This window comes from Histoplasma capsulatum (genome assembly GCF_000150115.1).
Source record: "Histoplasma capsulatum G186AR genomic scaffold supercont2.18, whole genome shotgun sequence".
NCBI classification, from domain to species: Eukaryota; Fungi; Ascomycota; class Eurotiomycetes; order Onygenales; family Ajellomycetaceae; genus Histoplasma; species Histoplasma capsulatum.
The window spans coordinates 297,866-320,951 of NW_025544818.1; the positions used below are offsets into that span (position 1 = coordinate 297,866).

Consider the following 23,086-nt stretch of genomic DNA (forward strand, 5'->3'; position numbering starts at 1 on the left):
GAAAATATATCAAAGTCAAAATTAGTGAAAAGGTAGGGGTAGATATGGTAGCTAGCTCCTCTCCGCTTCCTTTCTTATCTGCCCCTTTTTCAACGCAACATGTTACATTAATTAGTTGTTACCCGGTCGAGAAAAAAAACCGACGTCTTAAACTCAGGACTCGTAGAACAAAGGAACATAAATAATAACACATGAGAGGACGCGAGCGCGAGCGTGGGTAAAAGTCAGAGGGAAAACGCAAAAAAAGAGGAAGCGAAAGCCCAATTCAACTCAGCTCCTTTTCCAGCACCAATAAACCCAACAACAAACGCCCGAGTACCTTTCGCCCTTGAGAAACGCATCAAGCCAAACTAAGCACCTTTGCCCGTGGGTTGATGAGCTTGTGCCCAAGCGGAATTATGGGCAACCGATAACGCGGTAGGGAAAGCCGGTAAAAGGGGGATTTCTGCCGCTTGATTTTTTTTTAATCCCAATGGCGGTCGTTAAAATATTGACTGATTGACCTTCCATCGCTCTCCTTTTTCTCTTCCTCTGCTTTTCTTTTTTCCGTTATTTTGGAAGGATCTCACGAAAACTGCTCGGTCCACAAGAAAACGGAAGATATGCGAGTGTGAGGGAGGATGGGAGGGGAAAGAGTGGGTACGAATATGACATAAAGAAGGAGATAGGGGAAGAAGAAGAACTGAATTATTGATCGACCAGCCATACACAACGTAAATCCAGACAACACACCCTGCAGGTTTTGGGGTGGTGAGTGAGGGGGAGATATTATCGGAATCCAGTCAAGGACAAAAAGCAGGCACAAAAAAACATTCAAAGCAGACAAAAAAAAAGAACGAATATTTAAACGAAAACAGTTACTTTCCTTTCCATTAGCTTCCCACTCAATCCACACACACACATATGCACACAAAAACATGCAAAATCAACCACACGTCCTCTTTTTTTCTCAAGAAGACCTTGGCCCAGCATCACCACCAGCACCAGAAACAGGGCCTTCGTAACACGGGGACATCATCACCGGCAGCATCATGCTACAGCTCAGGTTTCCGTTGCCGCTCCCGTTTCCATTCAACGCACCGCGTCTGGTCGTGAAAGAGCTGGAAGAGCGAACGAAATATGCCTCTCGCTCAGCGGCAGTAGTCCCGCGGTCAAATTGAGAGCGACGACGACGCTGCTCGTCACGATATTGCTGGCCGACACGAGGGGCGAAGAGGCCTGGTGTTTTATTGGTGTTAGTGTAAAGGCTACTTTTTGTCTCTGTTGATTCGGGGAGGGGGGAGAGATATCCTAGCAGGGAAAGAAGTAGAGGAAATAACAAGAGGAAAATAAGCCATACCAACATGCTCTGCATTCTCGACGCTGCGGCGCATTTTTGAGGGGTTGTCCGGCCCAGGGAAGCGGTCTTCGCTACCAGCCAGCGGGCCGCTGCCCGTGTGGAAAATCTGAGTGGCGTCAGAGTCTGCGTCTTTCATTTCGTTATATGAGAAGCTTCCAGGTGCATCCCTACCTTTGGGCGGAAGGAAGGATGCTCTAGCATTACGGAGCTGTTGCGGAATTTCTGGACAAGGCAGTCCTTTCCTTGGATGGCTAGAGGGTGACAACGTTAGTATGCCTAGAGCCTGAGACAAATGACAAACGAAAACAACAAAAGATACAAGGGAAAAATGTGGAAAAATATTTCAACTTACTGGCATAAGATATTTCCGCAACCTTGTCGCTGTTGAAGCAGTTCCTTTTTGAATGGTTAGCATAATTGTCTTTGCTCGGATCCAAGTTGTGGATTAAAGCCTACCATGTGTGACCTGCACGGGCTTTCGCGAACTAGAAAGGGGGAAGAAGTGTAAGTTCCTGTTTATGTGAGCATAGTGAGAAGGGAAGACAGGGCCATACGTCAATGATATCAATTGGCTAATTATAGAGCGTTAGTACAAATACGATTCAAAAAAAAAAAAAAACCTTGTCTGTGTAGGCGAGATACTCACATCTTCGAAATTGATGAACGCGTAACCGACACTGAGAAACTGCGCATCAGAATGAAAGCCTTACAATTATGGGGAAGGCATCTATGTTGGCTGGTAACTAACTTGCAGTTGTTTGCGAAATCTGAGAGATCATTGTTAGTACTAGGAATATAGCCCGAAATCGGCAGGCGAAAACTTACCAATACGCAAATACATGAAATCGTATTTACCGTGGCTGGTTTCGTCGACGATATCCTTAAGCATCGCCTGGAAACAATATGTTAATACACGCCGGAACCTGAGACAAACGAGGGTATGGAAGCTGTATATACCTGATCAATCTTGTTTGGAATGTTGCGAAGCATAATCTAGTGATGAACGTCAGCAATGGCCAAGAGGGGAGAGAGGCAAGACGAAACTGACCGTAGTACGGACGTCGACACCACAGCGGATCCGTTCGATATCAACGAAGTTCTGGTTGTTAGAGCGAGGATCGCCATGGCGGTTAAGCTCATGACGAGGACGGAAGCCAAAGTTGTCGTCGCCCTTTGGCATCCAACCCATGGCTGCTGCGTGATCATCAATGGGAATGATAGAGCGGCCAGTAGGGCTAAGTTCATGGTATGGACTAGGAGACATTTGAGTCGTAGATCGACGACTATATGGTCGTCTGTGCACCAGGTCAGAAGAGGTAAAGAAATCTTTGGATTCGAAAGACCCATGGCGAGGCGTTTGTGGCTCCGCCATGTCTGGTTTGTGGAGTTTAAGCTGCAGAACGCATTCCTGATGAATGACATCTTAGCAGACAGTATTTGTCAGTGCGATCGGAAGGGAAGTACATACATCGACTGATGTGCCGTTCAAAGTCGAAACGACATTATCGGCAGCACGGGTATCAAAGAATTCGATCAAAAACTCGTCAACATTTCCTTGAGTACTTGGCAGGCCATGGAAAGCCTTGATGTCGCCAAAAGTTTCCAAGAGATCCTTGAACGAGTGCGACACAACACGCGCATCCAATGCGGGGTTAGAGCTGTCATAGAAAACAGAGGCAAAAACTTGACCTTCGAAATCGGAAACTAGATCTGAGTTGGTTGGGTCGAACTTCTGGGCATACTCCCTTGCTGTTAAAAAGCGGACGCGCCATTCTGGATGAAGACGCCCAACTTTTTCAGAAGCGTTTTTGGCATCACGAATGTCAGTGAAGCCTACGTAGATGGTTCCCGTGGAGTTAAGTTCTGTGAACACAGGGCCCTTGAGAGTCCCGAATTCACGACGCTATCAGGAGAATCGAGGTCAGCTACTACCGATACACAGCGATCACCGGATGTCCAAGGACCTTTGTACTTACGTTGAAAACCTCGGCAAGAGTGAGATAAGGGAGATTTGCTGGGACACGCTCGATGGCAAAGGCGCGGTTGCGGTTTTCGCTATCAAATTTCCCCAGGTGCGCAAACATCATAGGAAGTGGGGTTTTCACCAGTTTTGCTTTCCCGATGGGGCCAAAGCTCGAGAGGCATTGAGTTGAGCGCGTCCCAAAGACATTGCTGGCATCATGAGGCGCATCAGGCTCTGAGGTGGCAGCCAAGTAGCCCATGTTAGGCAGCATTGGCTGGTGCTGATGATGATGATCTCCAGGGAAGGCTGAGCGTGGAGAAAATCCAAATGGATTAATGTTAAACCCAGACGGGGTGAAACTGGTGGCTGTTGGCGACAGCTGAGCGCGACCAGCAGAAGACGGAGTGGACAAGAAGGGATCTTGACCCTGGTGATGGCCCACTCCATTGTTGCTAAGCAAGGCGCGAGTTAGATAAAATGGGTTGCCTTTTAGTGCCCAAGGAGCGAGACAGTATTATACGATATATCAAAACTTAACTTACATGGAAAAGAAAGGGCGTTGATTGCCGTCAAGAGGACCACAAAAGGCCCTTCCGGACTCGAAGCGGGATTTCAGACGGAGGTCTTCCGGAGAGAAAGCAGTGAGTTTTGTCTCGGGGGAGCCGTTGCGTGAGGCTGCCTCGTCTGAGGTGTTTGTTGTTTTTGTTGTTGTCCCGTTGGCGTTGGAAGAAATGGATGGAAGGATATACGAGGATAAAAGTGTGTAGATGGAAAAGATATATACCTATGATATATCGGCTAAGCTATATAGAAACCGGGAGGAACGAGATGCGCCCCCGCATCAGTGAGAACAGAAGAGAGGAGAAAGGAGAGTGAGCGTGGGCAAAGAAAAAGAGGAGGGCTGGGGAGGGGGAGAGGCAGAGGCACTGACAGAGGGAGAGGGAGATGGAGGAAGAGAGTGGGGGGAAAGGAACAGTGAATGAGCAAGACGCAAGCAGTGCGGGGAAGCAGGCTGGAAGAGAGAGCTGGTGGCGGGAGAGAATCATGGTGAACAATGGCAGATACAAAGAAGTGATGAGGTGCAGAGGCAAAGAGGCAGCTCCTCATCTCCTCAGATCAGCTGAGTGAAAGACCAAAAGAAGGGGTTAGGATATATAGAGCCAACCTTGGGACAGCAGAAGAGGACAAAAGAGGAAAATGGAGGTGAAGATGAGCACTGAAGAGAGAGGAAAAGAAGAGAGTGCAGCATGATGAAGAGCGGGGTTGGGAGCAGAGAGGAGCAGACAAGATGTGAATACAGTGGGGATGCGGTGAATATGGGATATATATGAACTGTGGATGTATACTGATTGGACCTGTTTAGGGCCTTGTATAGACAGTATGGACAGGCTTGAGATGTTTTTCATATCCATTCAGCAAGACTCATCACTTCAAGTTTCCATATGCATACTAGAATTAGAATTGTCTGGATAGCATGCTCTTTCTCACAGTTCACACTCCCTTCTTCACAAAACAGAAAAAGGAGTATCAGGGTATCAGAAGATTCACACAATTGTATATGTACATTTGGACATACAACAATCACACACAGAAAAGGGGGTCTCTGGTGATATTGGCAGAAGTGAACAAGACTGAAAAAGGCATTTTCATTTCAGCACTTCAGGGGATGGATCCCTATATTCCCCCAGCTCGTCTTTGAACTGTTTCACAGCCAGAGCCCTGTCATATAGAAAGCATGGAGTACTAAAGAACAAGTACTACTAGAATTGATATAAAATCTCCAGGGGGGCTTCTGAAAGAACAGACAGCCAGCCATATATTGAAAATGGACAGCGATCCGAGAATACTGCCACCAGTATCCTGGCATCCGGGCATCAACATCTTTCATCTTTGGCTATTGATGGTACAACTAGCTAGACGGATCACCAAGTTGAAGCCAAAAGGGAGGGAAAGCGAATAGTTCGTTAGCAAAGGAGTCCACAAGCATCCATATCCCCATATATATAGAGTATCCGTAGAGTGGTTTTTCTGCCGCCTTTTTTGCTGTCTCGACCCTCACCGCCCAGCTTGGTCCACCTCGTTGAAACTGGATATAGTTACTTCCACTACTACTACGTTGGACAAAAGCACTGGGATACCCCCTTTTTGTTAGTCTGTTGTCAATTACTTTGCTTGTTTGCTTTTGTTATGACTCAATGACCACTGGGATATCTCCCTCTTTCAAATTTCAATCTATCACGATAACCCCCCTTCTTGATACCCAATCAAACCTCCGGCCTCCGCAGCTATTCCCGCGGCGTTTCCCGTAGCCATGCCTGGCGCAATCCCCTCGCATAGAGACCCCTCTGATATTCTCAACCAGGTCCGTAAAAGTCCATACCTATGTACAAACCAGCATCCCCTAATTACATGCTAAATAAATAATTACGTACGTAGATCGTCATCTCCCCCTCAGACACCGACTACCTGGACCAACTCATCCCCTCAATCCGCGAATACAGCCGCGGAAACAAAACCTCACAGCTCCTCCAGTCCCTCTCCAGATTCGCCAGCGACCGTGAATTGGCTATCGAGAAAGCCTGCAACTCCAACCACCAGGAGTTCGTCGCTTCCGTGAACCAACTCCTCCGTGTCCGCGAAGGCACCGTCAGCTTGACCTCCGAGATCCTAGACCTCAACCAATCCATACAGGCCAGCACGGAGCGGCTGGCGGAGCAGAAGAAGGCCCTCGTGGAATCGCGCAGCCATCGGCAGAACATCGATGAGACCTCGCGCGCCTTGCAGGATTGCCTGGAGGTGCTACGCCTGGCAAATCATGTCAATGACCTGCTGGCCAAGAAGAACCACTACGCCGCCCTGCGCGCTCTTGACGAGTTGCAGAACGTCCACCTGCGCGATGTCACGCAGTATAAAATTGCTGAGATGATTCAACGTTCCGTGCCGGCCACACAGAAGGCGATTGCGGAGGCCGTCATGGCGGACTTGAATACGTGGCTGTACCGCATCCGGGAAATGTCGCAGTATTTGGGGGAGATTGCGTTGTACCATACCGACCTGCGCAAGACGCGGCTGAAGGAGCGCGCGGAGCTCAACTCCTATTTCCGCCAGTTTCGACTGAATTCGGCCATCGAGCTGGTCTCGGATGAGCATGAGGAGTTTGATCTGCTGCAGAACGATGACCTGCAGGTGGATTTCACGCCGCTGTTTGAGTGTCTGCATATCCATCAGTCGCTGGGGCAGATGGATAAGTTTCGCGTTGAGTATGCGATGACGAGGAGGAGGCAGAAGGAACTGATTCTGCCGCCCTCGATTTCTGTCGTTGAGGAGGATGGTGCGAGTTTGCATATGCTTTTAGAGGAGATTGCGGGGTTTGCCATTGTTGAGCGGTCAACTATGAAAAAGATTCCCAATCTCAGATCTCCTGTCGAAGTAAGTGGGATAATTTTGTGGTAGTTTTTCTACTCGATGTGATCTTTTAGGGAGCCCGCTAACATGTTTTTTTCGTTTCTTTTGTTCAATTTATATAGGTGGATGAACTTTGGGACTCAATGTGTCAGGGTGCTGTTGCTTTGATTTCAAAAGCACTTCATACCGTCGACAATGCCGAAAATATCTTGAAAATTAAGAACTTAGTCGTTTTGTTCATGCAAGCCATGGATGTGAGCTATGCAATATCTCGCACGCATGTAAAATATACAAATGCTGACTGACTTTTCATCTTTTTTTGTCTCAAACAGACCTGGGGCTTCCCCGTCAGCGTGTTTGATAACTTTCTCATAAACCTGTTTGAGAAATATGCTGAACTTCTCAAGAGGAGATTCAGCGACGACTTTCAGGAGGTATGCCACTGGGTGGATATGAACTTTTACCCGAGGGAAAAATTCAGTAAACTAATGACCTCTGCAAAGATTGTTTCAACCGATGACTACATGCCGATGCCAATTCAAAACATTGAGGAATATGACAAAGTCCTCAATGTCAGCTGGTATAATCCTGAGAAATCGCGCGAGCAGCAGACGTAAGACCCACCTACCACGCAAATATATATGTGTGTTATCACCAGTGGCCACGGTTAACTGTCTCTCAGATTCCCATGCGTTTTGCCATTCTCTCAAATGTATCCGCTATGTTGCATCGATATCCGAAACTTCCTAAACCAGTTCTATTTCTTCTCCAACGACGATTTCCAACACCCAAGCATGATCGATGAGACTTTGAGAGAGGTACATATACCCAGCTCCACGATCTCCTATATATACTTACGCTTTCGGACTAACACATCTATAACACACACACACACACACACACAAAAAGTCCCTCGACTCGCTCCTCTCGGATAAAGTCTGCGAAACCCTCGTCGAACGCCTCGGTTCACAATACCTAGGCCAAATCGTTCAAATCCTCATAAACCTCGAGCACTTCGAGATAGCCTGCCAGGAACTGGAACTCCTTTTAGCCGCCGCACGGTCGCCCAACTCCAGTTGTGCAGGTGCCGCCATAACGCTAAACGCAACGAACAAGTTCCGCAGCAACAAGAAAGCCGCCGAAAAGCGGATCTTCGAGGTCGTGAATTCGAAGATAGACGACTTGATCGAGACGGCGGAGTATGACTGGATGTCGCCCGTGCCGCAACGGGAACCCAGTAACTACATGCAGACGTTGACGAGGTTTTTGTCGAACATTATGAACTCGACGTTGTTGGGTTTGCCGACGGAGATTAAGGAGTTGATATATTTCGATGCGTTGAGCCACGCGGCGAATATGGTGTTGGTATGTTATGCCCTTTTCTTTATTTTTTTGACGATTATTGTCATTATCAGTGTTACCACCACACACACCACCTTCTAAACGTATATATATATACCTATATTGACGATGACTTCTATTTTTCTTTCTTACGCAAGGCCCTCCCCCTGTCGCCCGACGTGAAAAATATTAACCCCAACGGCGTCGCCGCCCTCGCGCGGGATGTCGACTACCTGACCCAATTCGTCGACAGCCTCGGCGTGCCCATCCTGCGCGAGAACCTCGACGAGCTCCAGCAGACCGTCCAGCTCCTGCAGGCCGAAAACACGGATGAGTTCTATGACATCTCGACGAGGAATAAAAAGTATGGCCGTGTTGATGCGATGAATGGGCCCATTTTGTTAGAGAAGTATGTTTCTTCCCCCTCCGATTTGCGTTTCTTTTGCTTTTCCTCTTTTCTTTTTCCAATATGTTTTTTTCTTTCTTTCTTTTTTTTAAAAAAATAGAATGAGGTGAAGGAGTGGAGGTGTCAGAGGTATAATAGTAGACAGGAAGGGCTAACGAACATGTTTTCCGTCGTATTTTCCTTTTCGTTTAGGCTTGTTGCAGCGGTACAGAGCCCGCAGAGGCAGGATAAGTTCAGTGCGCTGTCGACCAGGTTCGGCATGAAGTAAGAAGTAACTCTGTTATTTGGTTATTCCATGGCAGAAGTGGAATTCCCCGTTAATGGCTGGGATGGGAGAATGAGTACGCAGTCGGGTATAGGAGGCGGCGTGCTTTGTCCTGGTTTTGATGAGGACGGGCATGTGCACGTCAACGACCTAACTTTGGAAGCGTTTCCTATGATGCTTGCCCTACATACTAGCAGTGTAATACCATTATTTCTTTATTTGTCATTTATTTGAGCCTCTGATAGCAAAGAACCATGCCGACGCCAATGAAGTGACGGAGGTTAAAAAAATCCTCAATGCTGGTCTTCTATTGTTCGAGAAGCACAAATCCACCCACACACGTGTGTGCTCTCCCTCTCTATATCTCTAAGCAGCCTGCCCACGAACGAGCAATATCACAAAACCCGAAAGAACATTATATGCTCCGTGTATGACATTGAAAAAAGTGATACAGGATCAAAAACCACAAATTGAAAGAAAAGAAAAGCAAAAAGTCATTGTATATAGATATAAATATGTACCCTCTGCGCTCCTCTGCTTTTCATACTCATACCCGTCGCTTCTTTCGCTACCCATTCGTCAGCGAAAAGTAATAAAAGAAAAAAAAAAGAGAAAAGAAAAGAGAGAAACTCCTGAGACCTATCGCCATGTGTCAAGTATTGGGTATGAATTAGTTAATCGTTGCGTTTTTTAACGCGGGCGTGGGGGGATTTATTGTTAAATTATATATTTTTATTGGATTTGTGAAATTAATTCCGCCAAACCCTTTTTGTATTTATAATCAATAATTTCAAAAAGGAAAGAAGAAAATAAGAGAGGAACTCTCGGAAAACTTATGGGACTCTCACTATATTACGTATGTTGTATTTCGTGTTAGCACATCGCTCGACTTTTGTCAAGGAAATAGAATCATTGATGTGAGAAATGGAGCGACAGGGTGTACGGACCTGCTGCGGAGGCATATGCGGGTATGGCGCATACATGTTCTCAAACATTTGCGGTTGCGGCTGGCCATATCCTGGGTCCGATTGGACTGCTCCCCCATACATCTGCTGCTGGCGATAATCCTGCTCCTGGCCCATGGGATGTTGACCAAGGGAGCCATAGTCAGGCGGGCCCATATGGTGTTGCGGGTGCTGGACACCTGGCTGAGATTGTGGAGGGAGTTGGCTGGGTGCGTTGGGTGGGGGAGGGACTGTGGGTGCTGTGGGAGCAGTCTGCGCGGATCGTTTGGCGTGCGGTGTAGCCTCCTCGCGCGGAACGATGTCGATGAGGAAATCGAACATGTCTGATTTAGAGAGGGCGGCGGCAATGTCTGATCGCTGGAGGGTTCGTCGTTTGTTGTCCTCTGCATGTATCCAGGCACGCATGGTCAATTCCGTTATGAAGATGTCGCATCCCTTGGCAAACAGGATCGGGGCTTCGGCTGAGATCATCTTCACTTCCGGGTCTGCTTTCATTACTTTCTTTATCCGGGCCAGGGGCAACTGGTGGATTTTGTAGTCATGGTTGTCGGACTCGAGGTGGTTAATCGTATGCTGCCAGTATGTAGTGAGGATATCGCGCGAATTTCCCTGGAGACCTTGGCTGACCTGCAAAATAAAAAGAAAGAAAGGAAAGGGCGCAGTTTATGTTAGCCAAACGAATGCTTCTGGTTTGATTGACAAATAATGAATGGTCGGTCTGAAACAAATCGGCATCCTACTTACGTTTGCCCATGATCCTGTGTATAGTTCGGGTACTGGGGCATATCCTTGAGCGGAGAGCTAATTGTTTGGAAAAGCGCAAAGTAAGCAGACTGGTCAAAGCGCCCCCAAGTAGCCTATAGGTTGGACAGTATCAGGGATGGATGGATGGATGGAAAACAATGGCGCTGTTGTTTGTCCTTTGAATTAATTTGAAAGAAGGAAACATATCAACCATACCGCAGCGCTGGCTCCTGCAGAGGTGTTACACAGCTGTTAATTACCACAATAAAATAGATACAATAGGAGCAATCCCTCTCAATGATCTTTTGATCCAAAGAACGCCGGATGGGATAAAAACAACTGGGGTTACGAACCGTAATGACCCCCATTCCTGATATCATACTCTGGTTCTGCTCGACCATGATGGCCTCTACCTTGTTGTGTCTGATCCATCTAGGAGGATCTACTGGAATAGAAGGAAGAACAAGAACTTTGGGATCCGGAGGAGTGTCTATCGGGCTGTTTAAAACTCAGGCGGACAAATTCGAGGATGCTGGGATGCTTGGTGGAAGGCTGTATTTAGAGGGTAATGGAGTTCAAGCAGAAGTGTATTGGAAGGGAATGGAGATAGAAGAAGGGCAAATGCTAATATAAGAAGAGAAGAGAATGATGACGAGGCAGTTTTGGCGACGAGGAAGCCGGAAAAATGCGAGTTGAATGTGAGTGTGAAACGCGGCTACACGCGATGACAGAGGGCGGTGATGGAACTCTTTCGTCGCTGGCACCTCTGCTGGCACCTCTACTATTTAGACCACCCTGCGTGGTGTGTGTTCTGTCCAGCATGTGACATCCGCAGTCACATGATTCACTTGGACAGATCACTACCTACCTACCTACCTACCTCCCTACCTGCCTGCCTGCTCATCAATCTATGAGAATAGACATCACCACCTAGCTACCCACCTACCTATCAATGCAGGCTTACTGGCTGGCCACCTGCCTGCCTGCCTACCTGCCTATCTATCTACTGACCTGCTTGAATGAATGACATCCACTGATGATATCTATTGATGATATCTAGCGATGATATCTGCAATGGTGCCTACCAATGATGATATTGACGATGATATATATTGACGCGATGCTCATCAACAACTGTGTCAACAGTCAGTAATTGCTTTTCTACCTTCTTGCTGAGGAAGGCTCCCACATCATATTCCACTTCATTGACTGACATCTCTGTATCAGAGTCCTCTGAACTTCAATGTTGTCCTTCCATGGTATATATCTAATAAGTGAGATTATCACTCCATGTCATCTTCATCTCTTCAATCATCTTACCATGCCATGCGCCGGGACCATTTGGAATCTTCTTTATGAACATACAATCCTCGTCTGCAATAATGTCTATTGATGATATCTAGTGATGATGTATATTGATGATATATATAATATCTAAGCGCTTGGCTTTTCTGAGCTTATTGCTCCGTCTGGCACTCAGCTACATGTTTCATGAAGCTCCTGCTATATACATATATCTAATGACTATTTATTTAACAGTGCAATTGCTCCTAGTAGTCATATCAGGTATGGCAAAGGCCATTCATGATTATATAGGTGTTTTCAATAATTTGTGTAAGTGCCCAGTATATATCAAGTTCAGCTGAAAACAATTTCCTCGATCCATCATTTATCACATTTCATGGAAAATACCATGCATGTGGAGTAACAACCGTGAAGTTTCCACTCCGCTGCTTGCGCATAATCCTGCTCATAGCGGCACCATCCAAGGATGCACTGGACTGCCACACCAACACTCATGTCAAATGTCATGCCCAGAAACAGGCAACCAAAGGCTCCTGCAATGAAAACAAGCGGGAAGGGAAATGCAACTAAATAATGTAATTTCGTTGACAAAAAGTTAGAAAAAAGGGTGGCTGTTAGACTGAAAAAGAAGCCCAGTAAAACGTGTTAGGATATTGAGATTGTATGATGTAGCTTTCATAAGTAGTTTATCTTCAAGCCAACTGGAAGTGAGACTGTCATCATACCCAAGACGCTTACTGCCATCTCCCCTGTACCGACACATCACTCGACCAGGTTTCCGAACACACACGTTGGCAATGCATACTTCTGGTGTCGTTGCCGGCAGCACTTTGGGCTTCGGCTTCCATGAATACCTACATAGATGTCTTGTCGAATTTGCGACAAAGCTACGCAGGATTCCGGGGGTTGGCACTACAATTCCGCTCTTTGGGATAAATCCTCATTGACCATGGATTCGCGGGACGTCGGGATAAAGAATGATCCGTGGAATCGACGGATGGAACCATATACATAAAAGGCGATATTAGCTAGCTTCACTGATGGCGGCCGTTGGCATCCAAGTTGTAGTTGAACATGTTAGAAAGTTAAAACTTGACAGACATGAATAGAGTTTATTAACCCCTTTTCTACCCTTAGAACCTTGCAATCCTCTGTGACGTTGTAATTATGATTTTCTTGGATAGATGTAAGTATATCCTTCCTCCCTCGGCCTTTTTAAGGATCCACTGAGCACAATCTTTTCCAACAATGCATTCACACAGTTGATACTCCATTCTCATTAGTAGACAAGTGTTGTTGTGATCGATTCCTGATCATGTCCTAACGTTCAAGTTCTTATCAGCCATGCAAAAAGACTTTTTCGGGCACTTAGTTGAACGTGGTTATAGAAGGGAAAAAGATGATACTAACCATGAATGAGAACAAGAACTTCAACTCGATGTTATATTTGCCAAACCACGGGTGAGGAAGTCAATAGCCGCGCCAAGATATTGGTTTCCGCGCTAGGGTCAATCAAGCTATAAAAAGTCAAAAGGCTCCCTCCCACAACTTTTGATTTTTTAAGCCTAATAACTAATACAAAAGTCCCATTTCTTTAGCAAACCAATTCTACTATTCTCACAATGGATCAATGATAAAACAGCCACTCCCTGCAAGATATTTGGAACCTTCCTGTCACCATGTCTCTGCAAACTATCACTCCTACTTCCCACGAGGACGACGGAATTTTGTCAGATGAACAGATTCAGTCTCTGCTCCTGGCGGCAGAGGCGCGGCTTCGTTCTGCTTCCCAAGGGAATTGCATTCAACCTGCTTCAACTGAGCCCGCAACTTCATCATCTCTCTTGCGGTATAGCTATATCTCTTCCGATCGTTTATTTCGTTGTGCAGGTGCTAATAGTGTCCGCATAGGCTTCCCACCCTTGATTCTACTCAACCCGTTCGGTCTTACATTCGTGAACAAGACAAAATTGCTACCTTTGACCAGACTCGGACTGTGACTGCGGAACAGAAAAAGTTCTCAGAAACCATACGTTCAATTCCCCAGGTCTCCAATTCTAAAATTAAAATGGTTTGGCAGCTCCTTTCGATTCCCACGACTCCACCACCTCTTCCCTAGCCTTTTGCAGTTTGACGATTACAGTGTTATGATGAAGATATTTTACCGCTTCAGGCGCTTGATGCAGTCTTATTTGTCCGTCTTGGGCTACGCTGCTTCTGTGGAAGCCATTTTATTCATAGTTACTCTGAACACTCCGCACTCCAGCTCGCCTCTCATTTTTCACCCAATTAATTTCTCTTGTTAGTTTGAGTTGGAAGCACTAACTCCTATTATTAGCCGAAGGAAAAGCCAACCGCAGGTTCCGACTGGTTCGATTTACCCAAGACCAATCTCACCCCAGAAATGAAAAGGGATCTCCAGCTACTCCGAATGAGACCGGTACTCGACCCTCATCGGCATTACAAAAAAGATAACAGCAAAGCGAAGGCGCCCGAGTACTCTCAGGTGGGCACCATCATAGAAGGACCCACTGAGTTCTTCAGCGCTCGGATTCCCAAGAAACTACGGAAACGTACATTCGTGGAAGAAGCCTTGGCGATCGAGCATGAGAGCGGCCGATTCAGGCGAAAATATGAAGAAATCCAGGCCGCCAAAACGAGCGGCAAGACAGCCCACTACAAATCCATTAAAGCAAAACGTTCCAGAGGGAGCAAATTTGGTTGATATGTTCTTGGTGATTTCGCTTCAAATATTAAATAGAAACTCCCTTTGTGGAGTATCCGCCTATCGCTGTGGATGCCTTATTATCCAACCCCGGTCGACATTCGACATCAAGCTGTATCGATGAATAAACGAAAATCCCATTAATTGTCGGTTGTGGCGAAAATGTCCACTAAAGCTTGCTGTACCAATGCCTAAGCGCAGGTCAAATTAGTTGAGAGATGTGGAAGAGACAAAAAAAAGACAAGCTGCACCCGCGTACCTGCATATCTACAGCTGCAAGCCGGCCCGCCTCAAGCACTTCTTCATGTGTGGCCTTGCCCTCCTCCACTATGGTGTCTAGCTCTTCCACCGTCGAACCTTGCAAAAGTCTGTCGTCTCCACGTGGAACGGGATCCAGGACCGCATTATTCGTCACCAGGCTTAGCGCGAGTACCTTGATTACACAGTGTCTTGCCACTATGATCTCAGGGACCGTGGACATCCCAACGAGGTCTGCGCCTAGTTGTCGTAACAGTCGGCATTCAGCCCTCGTCTCATAGCTTGTCACGGATTAGCATAGCATTTAGGACATGGCCGATAAACATATATATAACGATTCTTAGCAAATCTCACCTCGGTCCCCCAACAAATGCGTACACCCCCTCATGCAGTCTCCTTTTATTCTCTGCTGCTATCACTTTTCCCCAAGCATGGTGGATAGTCCTGCGAAGCCCAATATCATACGCATCTGATAGAGAGGGAAACCGAACACCAAATTCCTCTTCGTTCGGACCGCGGAGTGGATGTGTTCCAGCAAGACCAGCAAGAAAAATATGCTGTCACAGCGTCAGCTCATTTTTGAGGGGGAATCTGCCTATTACACAACAGGCAACGGTATCATACATCGTTCAGCACGACAATATCTCCAACTTTGTATTCAGGATTCAGTGCCCCTGACGCATTTGTGACTAGATTTCATTTGGATGTGGGCGTTTCAGTTTTACGGTACAATTACTATCAAGTTATAATAATAGAAGTCAGAAAGTTCTCACCAACAATCATTTCGATCCCTAGTAGTTTGAATAGCCGGACAGGGAACGTGATTCTGTCGACTGTGTGGCCTTCGTAGTAGCTTTTGCCAGGCCGATTAGATACCAATCGAATACCGTTCTCTGGAGAGCACAAACTCACTGTGATCGACCAACCATCAATACTCCAGGAATATCTGCCCCGAGGGTTCCGAAAACGAGTTTGCCGACATGGCCAGGCACTACATAAGAATTTTAACACATCTTAACATCCAATGATGATGATGGTTACAAATAAATTGTATTTTTCCATTTTTATCTTTCTTTTCGAAATAGAAGGATAGAAACAATGTACAAGGAGAAAATGATCCAAGATTTACCTGTTGAAATGGGAAAATGTGGAATCGATCCATACTCAAACTCAGCCCTGGGGCTCTTGTTCACTGACGCTGCTAGTCCACCCAGGCCAGATCCACATATTATCGCAAATCGTGGCTTTTGAAGTTCGATTGGCAAACGCTCACGGAGGTAGATGCAGGTGTCCTGCACTTGTTGGAAGATAGATTGCTCGCCCATGTTTTGTAATCTCTATTGGATGTTATTGATAGGAAGAGGGAGGGCAATGAATGTATTCTTGCGTGAGTTGCAAAAGCTGATCGGATTTGTAGTTGGACGGCGGCGTTTTCTTGATATAGATGAGAGAGAGGCTGGAGTTGAAGATATAGGTATTTAAATATATGCTTACCCAGATCAGCCCTGCCAGCGAGTCCAACAGAGGATACCAAATCAGTTATTCCCATTGCTAGTAGGAAATTGGTCATTTTACGTACAAGGAAGATTCTCTGTTCTGCTCCCACCATTGATCGCTAGAATATGTTGATGTATTCCCTTCTTCTGAATCTAAAATTTAAACTCCTCGAACTTTTAAGCAGTGGGGCTTGTGGTACCTCGAAATAAGTGTAGATGGTATTTCCTTCTCGGAGTTGTGATTGGGTAGTTGGGATCCCAGTATGCTTATGTAACCTCTTTCATTGTTGGGATCAAATGGCATCAAGAGGTACAAACTCCCTGAATATATCAGGCTCGGGGATTTCCTTCTTCCCCACGATGTTTTCTGCGAGTGCCATGCGCTCTACATGGAGAAGCACTAAGCGGCTAAAAGTGTGTGGTATGAATCTTTCTCCGCATCGTTCGGTTAACTAACGTATCTGCAGATTTCAAATTTTTCCCTTCCAATTTCAACCTCACATCCGCCGGCTCAGGAGAATGCTTCTCGCAGCGTAGAGGATCCGAACAGCATTTCTGCTGCCTCCAATGAAATAAGGTAGGGGTCGTTGTTGTGTAATTTATGTTGAATTCCTAATGGCTAATGACTATCCTCTATCCGGCAGAACACCCTCTACACCTCTCGATGGCACTCCGAAGGAATGGTAACGGCCTATACCAACTCCTCTTCACTGGTTTTTTCTGACCCATGCTTACTTTATCATAGGGGGGAGAGACTAGATCAGATCGGTAGCAAATTCCGATTACCGCGTAGTGTGCAAGCCGTATACTTAAAGCCTTTGCGACGAAAGGCTGAATTCGGCCTACCGGTCTGTGACCTCCAGCTCCGATCATACAGCGCACGACATGTCGAGTTTTTCGCCGACTTTGCGCTCAGAGCGGCATACTATCTGAATCTTCCCGCTTTCGGACCTACACCTCTCCCGCGAATCACGGAACGCTGGACTGTTCTGAAAAGCAATTTCGCTCACAAGAAGTCCCAGGAGAATTTCGAGAGAGTAACGCTTCGTCGACTTATTCAAATTAAGGATGGCCACCCTGATGTCGTTCAGACGTGGCTTGCCTTCCTTCGAAAACATGCGTTCCATGGTGTTGGTATGAAGGCGAATGTTTGGGACCATAGCCCAATAGGTATGAAGCTTACCCACCCTTTTCTAGATACACCAATAGCGTGTAGTGGATCTCTAATTAAGTTGTAATTTTAGGAATTGGGAAGTTGATGGATGAGACGGCTGCGGAGTTGGATAGTGCAATTGAGGCAAAACTTTCCTACTTTGGCTCCAGCAAGAAGGCCTTTGGGCAGGCGGAATCGGTCGCTGATTTAGTAGATAGGAGGAAGTTTATGAATAACAATAGCCGGTGAACTTTGGGATGTTCTTTTTTTAATCTGTGTTTTACATGCATGAGGCTTGTCTCTCATTTAGCCATATCTTCGATTCACCCTTATGTAGACTTCATCTCGAATTTGAATTCGGTCACTTGATGTTCCCCACCCACCCCTTCCAAACATGCTATGTCTGATCCTTAGAACACTCCATACTACTTGGTATATAAATAAGACCCGGAAAGAAGACAATGGTATCTGTTTAGGCCAGCACTGTGGAACATATGTTCATATCAAATGTTTGCTGAAACCTGAGGATTCCTAGGTGCACGTGAGGCAATTTTAGGTTATGGAAATCCTCTTATTACACACCCAGCTGCAACTTCGCAAAGTTCCAGTTGATCGCAAAAGTTGAGATATGCCCACTATATTCCAACGAGCACATCCGGAGTATTCCGTGCGAAATGCCTCTAGGCTATTATATCAACGGTTGAACCCCTCCTATTTACTTTGCTCGCGGCAATCTCGTCGGAATGCGAGTGCCTCAACGTCTAATGACCGCATCATTTTCTCTGGTATCCAGCCTACCGGAGAACCTCACTTGGGCAATTACCTGGGGGCACTGAAGCAATGGGTTCTACTACAAAATGAAGCTGTTCCTCCTACGAAATTGTTATTTTCCATCGTGGATCTCCATGCCCTCACTATTCCGCAAGATCCTACAATTCTTCGACAACGGCGGAAACAACTGCTGGCTACATTGATAGCTGTCGGGATTGATCCGAAACGATCCACTGTCTTTTTTCAGTCTGCGGTACGGCGTTTCCTGCCTTTACCTTTTTTCTCTTGGAAAACGAAATAAGATAACGAATGAAAGTGATATGGTTACTTGCTAGCTAACAACAGCCAGGTTCCAGCGCACTCTGAATTGATGTGGATCTTAAGCACCATATCTTCGATGGGATATTTATCACGGATGACGCAATGGAAAGTGAGTAGTGTTCCCTTATTGGAGTCGTCACAGCTGGTCTCTTTCACTAATAATTCTTGCAGAATAAACTACAACTGCCAGAGGAATCTACGTTGGAAAATTCGGACGCCAAGTCGCGCCTTAAACTGGGACTATTTTCCTACCCGGTGCTACAGGCGGCAGATGTACTAGTACACAGGTATGGGTAACGCCTTTTTTTTAAATTCACTTGCATACAATGCTAGAGTTGGCACCGATAACAAAAATAAAAACAGAGCAACCGATGTGCCCGTAGGAGAAGATCAAAAGCAGCATCTTGAGTTTACGCGGGAAGTGGCGAACGGTTTCAACCACTTATACGGTCCAGTGCTCACCATGCCAGCTCCATTGATATGTAAGCATGATATCCATCAATAAATCATACACGTGTACACACTTGGAAATATTGACGAAGGAACCAAAAACAGCCCCAGCGAAAAGAGTTATGTCGCTGAAGCAGCCAATGTTGAAAATGTCCAAATCACACAATGACCCCCGATCTCGAATTCTCCTCACGGACTCGGCGGAGGACATCCACCAAAAGATAAAACTTGCCCTCACAGACTCTGAACCGGGAATTAGTTATGACCCTTCCAGACGACCCGGCGTCTCTAACCTTATTGAGATTCTCAGCCATGTTCAGGGAGGAGATGGAAGCAGGAGTTTTATAGAAATGGGGCGGGAACACCAGCGGCTTAGCATGCGGGCTTTCAAGGAGCATGTGGCTAGCACCCTCACAAAGCACTTGAGGGGGATCCGGGAAAGGTATTTGGAACTTACGAACAACACGTCTGGCTACATTGACAGCATTGCGGAAGATGGTGCAAAAATTGCCAGGGACAATGCCGATATTACGCTGAGTTCGGTTAAGAATGCATTGGGCCTTTCGTGATGGTAGAGTCGCATACTAAATATATATATACAAAGTGTACCAACAACAGGCTGCTGTTTAATTACCGTCCATCTTACCACTCGCGGTTGACTTCCTTGTCCCTCTCATGAGAATCGTGCTGTAGCTTTTGTATCAGAGTGGAAAATGTACATGTTGAAAGGGATCGCTTCATTTTCTCACACATTGCTGACAAAACTCTAGTAAGTCTACCCGAACTGCGGTCAGCATATCTGTACTACTTTCATCACTGCAGGTAGGTTAGGTAGGACATATCTATATCTGCCAGATTGTTACAGATCATCCCTCCAGCGGCCCAGGTTCGATTCCTACTAGTGTCGGTTCTTAGTTTCAGATGCTATTTTACTGTCTCTTTTTCTTTCTGTTTATACGCACTTATCTTGACCTGTGACTTCGTTGTTGTGATGGGATCGCGAAATATTTGTTCAAGTAAGTGGTTGTTGGGTTGTGGCCCAAAAAACGGGATCCACCGGACTAACAACATGCTTATTGTGGCGGACGTAAAGCTTGCGAAAACAGAATTTTCTGCCACCCCCTGAAAAGTAGTAGCAAAACACCGCAAAAATAACCAAAATATCCACGTATCTCTAGAATCATTCAAATATCATCCAATTCATTCAAATACGCACCTTTATCATCAAATACGCACCTTTATCATCAAATCTGCCAATATGCCCCGCAACACCCACCGTTCTACTGCCTCGCAAGCTCGTAAAAGGACTCCAACTACCCTGCGCCTTCGTCTGCCCAAACCGCCTGTTCCGGATGTTCCGGATAATGACAAGAATCCAACTGATGATGAGAAGGAGGAGGAGGAGGAGGAGGAGGAGGAGACACAGTCAGAAGATCCTCGATTTCTGCGAACACCTACCCCTGAGCCCGAGATCTCATTCAGGCTGTATGAACGGGTGATTATCAATGGGATAAAGGAGCCTATAAAGATCAAGTTACGGAATGTCACAACAAATGATATGACTGTCAGCTTCTATCGTATTCAATATACTGCAAAAAGAATAGCTGAAGAGTATGTTATGAAGCAGAACTGCAAGGAGATAGAAGTTGCAAATTGTATAGCAGTCATCTCATCAAACAAACGTGGATCTTCAATCAAAATCACCCTTGAGAAGGAGACAGATTGGAGAGAGATTATCACTCTTTTGAAGGAGTTATATAAGGAGAAGATGAGCGGATTTAGCATCGAGATTACCACCTCTTTTAATCTTCTTGATATCTCAACTCTATCCTCAAACACCTCTGTAATACGCGGTCCTGCAGCTTTCATTGGAGTGTCGGATTCACAATTAACAACCCAGACATTGGCATCAAAAAGAGCATTAGATGTCAAAGAAGAAGTAATCTCACCACCTGCCAAATCCCCTCTCTATCGTCCTGCCAAATCCCCTCGAATTCATGAAATATCCGATGACGAAAAGCTGCCGCCTACGCGTACAAGATCCACGGCCACTAGCCAGCAGCTGAAGGAGGCTCGAAATCGACGGTCAAATGAGCGCGATTCTTTGCGGATTGGGCGTGAGATAACTGCTCACTGGCGTTGTCAAAAGATGAATTGTCATAACTTTGAGCAGGGCACTTGTTGGATGGCTTTTGATGATACTCATATTCAACTCCTGAGTAGTGAGATTGCCAGTTGGATAGATGATGTTGAACGTGGACATGCAACAGTTAAAAATCCGTCAAGAAAGATGACAAAAAGATTAATGGATAGAAAGGAGAAGAAGGAACGAAAAAGCGAACCTATCTCTGCTTCTAACCCTTCTATACAGACACCTCAGATGCCAGCAGTTATCTTCCCTCCCTCAACTCCTTCTTCATCTAATATTGTGTCTCCAAGTGAGATAATCAATGTGATGGTGATGAAATATATGATGGAAGGAATGGGAGGCATGGGAGGACTGAATTCAAACTTGCCATCGAATCCAAACCTGCCGTCGAATCCAAACCTGCCGTCGAATCCAAATCTGCCGTCGAATCCAAATCTGCCGTCGAATCCAAACCTGCCTCCTATTCGAAGTAGTCCAATCCCTCAGTTTGGTGAACACGCGGATCTGTTTATTGATGAGTTCTTCAACTGGTTGATGACAGAGAGACCTCGAAGAGCAGAAGCTCTTTTAACTGCAAAGAGCATTATTCAGAATGAAGGATTTGAACTGGATCATATACGGACAATGACAAATGAGCAGGTGGTTCAGTTGAATATTGGAATGGGTATATTCTCGATAATAAGAGATGGGTTAAAGAGTCCTATCTGGCAGTCACGGTTGAAGGAGATTAAATTGTCTTTATCTGCTGTTTGTAGTGATGGCAGCAGACCTCATACTGCTTCTGCTTCTGAATTTGAAACTTAGATATTATATATCATCATAATTGAATTGCAATCTGAATCTTTCTAGATTTTACAATACTATCCTATATGAGCAGATCTGAAATATCCTCTTGCATCTTCTTCTCCCATGAAGTTCTCAACTGCATGATGCAAGAAGGCTTCAAAATCTCCATCAAACTGATTCTCTAACTGACATCTGTATCTTCTAATCCATTCTTTCAACGCGTGAAATGACTCCTCTATAGGATTATAATCAGGAGAATATGGGGGTAAGAATAAAAGTCCAATGCCAGCTTCTCTGCAGAGATCTCGCAGTGCTTGTGAACGATGAGAAGAGCAATTATCCATCACTAGGTAGTGATAACCTCGTTGGCATTTGGGCAGTATCCGGACACGTACAAACTCATTGAACCTCTCTGTATTATAGGACCCCTGATATATATCATAATCAAGATATCCATTGACACTTATCGCAGGTAAGATTGACCATCTGCGAGATCGTTTACAGGGCCTTCTAATGCGACAAGGGAATCCTCTGCTTGACCATCCATATCGTCGATCTGCAGTACGTTCATTCGCAGCACTCTCATCTAAAAATATAAGTTGATCAGGTTGATACTGAGTAACTTGAATACGCCATTCAGCTCGAAGTTCTTCGTCGCGTTGAGTGGCCACGGGTTCAACCTATATCAAATAGAACTGACGGATTAGCAGGTTCTATAAGTGACAATTGCAATAATTAATCACCTTTTTCCGTGTCAAATTCAGTTTCTTCAACAATCTAGATATCGATCGAGGGTGGATATCAACATCAAATTCATCCTTCACAAAGCAGACAGCCTCATCGCGATATGCAGTTGGATATGCCTCAAAAAAATCCTCCAAACCTGACAAGATATCCGGTGTGATCTTTGGCTTTACACCCCATGTTGAACGAGGACTTCTAGCAGTTCCAAAGCAGCGAATATTTCGTTGGATTCGATATACAGTGGCCAGATGGCACTCAATGGTCCGCGCAATCTGAGCAGGCATATAACCATCGTTTAGAAGGCGTACGATCTCATTGGTGGTAAATTCGCTGAGCTGGGGGGGCATATTGGCAGATTTGATGATAAAGGTGCGTATTTGATGATAAAGGTGCGTATTTGAATGAATTGGATGATATTTGAATGATTCTAGAGATACGTGGATATTTTGGTTATTTTTGCGGTGTTTTGCTACTACTTTTCAGGGGGTGGCAGAAAATTC

General features: G+C 45.7%; 7 protein-coding genes across 7 annotated transcripts; 4 read left to right on the forward strand and 3 right to left on the reverse strand.

Moving 5' to 3' along the window:
• Window positions 1-949: 949 nt before the first annotated feature.
• HCBG_08877 (uncharacterized protein) lies at window positions 950-4,348 on the reverse strand (the record flags this gene model as incomplete). The annotated part of the gene is made up of 14 exons (XM_045435926.1): window positions 950-1,218; window positions 1,340-1,445; window positions 1,511-1,590; window positions 1,692-1,720; window positions 1,796-1,824; window positions 1,986-2,016; window positions 2,088-2,106; window positions 2,165-2,231; window positions 2,297-2,332; window positions 2,388-2,732; window positions 2,808-3,242; window positions 3,316-3,754; window positions 3,845-3,926; window positions 4,234-4,348. 14 exons carry the CDS (start codon window positions 4,346-4,348, stop codon window positions 950-952), a joined length of 2,082 nt encoding a protein of 693 aa, XP_045283455.1.
• Window positions 4,349-5,613: 1,265 nt separating this feature from the next.
• On the forward strand, window positions 5,614-8,843 carry HCBG_08878 (Rab GTPase-binding exocyst subunit SEC15; the record flags this gene model as incomplete). Its single annotated transcript, XM_045435927.1, has 7 exons — window positions 5,614-5,664; window positions 5,739-6,731; window positions 7,040-7,320; window positions 7,390-7,525; window positions 7,617-8,072; window positions 8,207-8,457; window positions 8,647-8,843. 7 exons carry the CDS (start codon window positions 5,614-5,616, stop codon window positions 8,720-8,722), a joined length of 2,244 nt encoding a protein of 747 aa, XP_045283456.1.
• A 159-nt stretch (window positions 8,844-9,002) lies between these two features.
• HCBG_08879 (CCAAT-binding factor complex subunit HapE) lies at window positions 9,003-11,188 on the reverse strand (the record flags this gene model as incomplete). Its single annotated transcript, XM_045435928.1, has 5 exons — window positions 9,003-9,566; window positions 9,667-10,311; window positions 10,429-10,485; window positions 10,645-10,658; window positions 10,782-11,188. The coding sequence occupies 5 exons, from the start codon at window positions 10,858-10,860 to the stop codon at window positions 9,564-9,566; spliced, it is 798 nt and encodes a 265-aa protein (XP_045283457.1).
• Window positions 11,189-13,294: 2,106 nt separating this feature from the next.
• HCBG_08880 (rRNA-processing protein FCF2) lies at window positions 13,295-15,493 on the forward strand (the record flags this gene model as incomplete). The annotated part of the gene is made up of 3 exons (XM_045435929.1): window positions 13,295-13,582; window positions 13,645-13,804; window positions 14,072-15,493. The coding sequence occupies 3 exons, from the start codon at window positions 13,413-13,415 to the stop codon at window positions 14,456-14,458; spliced, it is 717 nt and encodes a 238-aa protein (XP_045283458.1).
• HCBG_08881 (purine nucleoside phosphorylase) lies at window positions 14,599-16,391 on the reverse strand (the record flags this gene model as incomplete). The annotated part of the gene is made up of 8 exons (XM_045435930.1): window positions 14,599-14,649; window positions 14,718-14,997; window positions 15,071-15,273; window positions 15,341-15,405; window positions 15,490-15,569; window positions 15,629-15,707; window positions 15,846-16,172; window positions 16,296-16,391. 7 exons carry the CDS (start codon window positions 16,039-16,041, stop codon window positions 14,599-14,601), a joined length of 954 nt encoding a protein of 317 aa, XP_045283459.1.
• Window positions 16,392-16,545: 154 nt separating this feature from the next.
• On the forward strand, window positions 16,546-17,628 carry HCBG_08882 (30S ribosomal protein S10; the record flags this gene model as incomplete). Its single annotated transcript, XM_045435931.1, has 5 exons — window positions 16,546-16,626; window positions 16,680-16,789; window positions 16,857-16,895; window positions 16,958-17,382; window positions 17,457-17,628. The coding sequence occupies 5 exons, from the start codon at window positions 16,573-16,575 to the stop codon at window positions 17,612-17,614; spliced, it is 786 nt and encodes a 261-aa protein (XP_045283460.1).
• Window positions 17,629-17,993: 365 nt separating this feature from the next.
• HCBG_08883 (30S ribosomal protein S10) lies at window positions 17,994-19,476 on the forward strand (the record flags this gene model as incomplete). The annotated part of the gene is made up of 5 exons (XM_045435932.1): window positions 17,994-18,389; window positions 18,486-18,566; window positions 18,629-18,744; window positions 18,791-18,939; window positions 19,013-19,476. 5 exons carry the CDS (start codon window positions 17,994-17,996, stop codon window positions 19,474-19,476), a joined length of 1,206 nt encoding a protein of 401 aa, XP_045283461.1.
• Window positions 19,477-23,086: the final 3,610 nt, after the last annotated feature.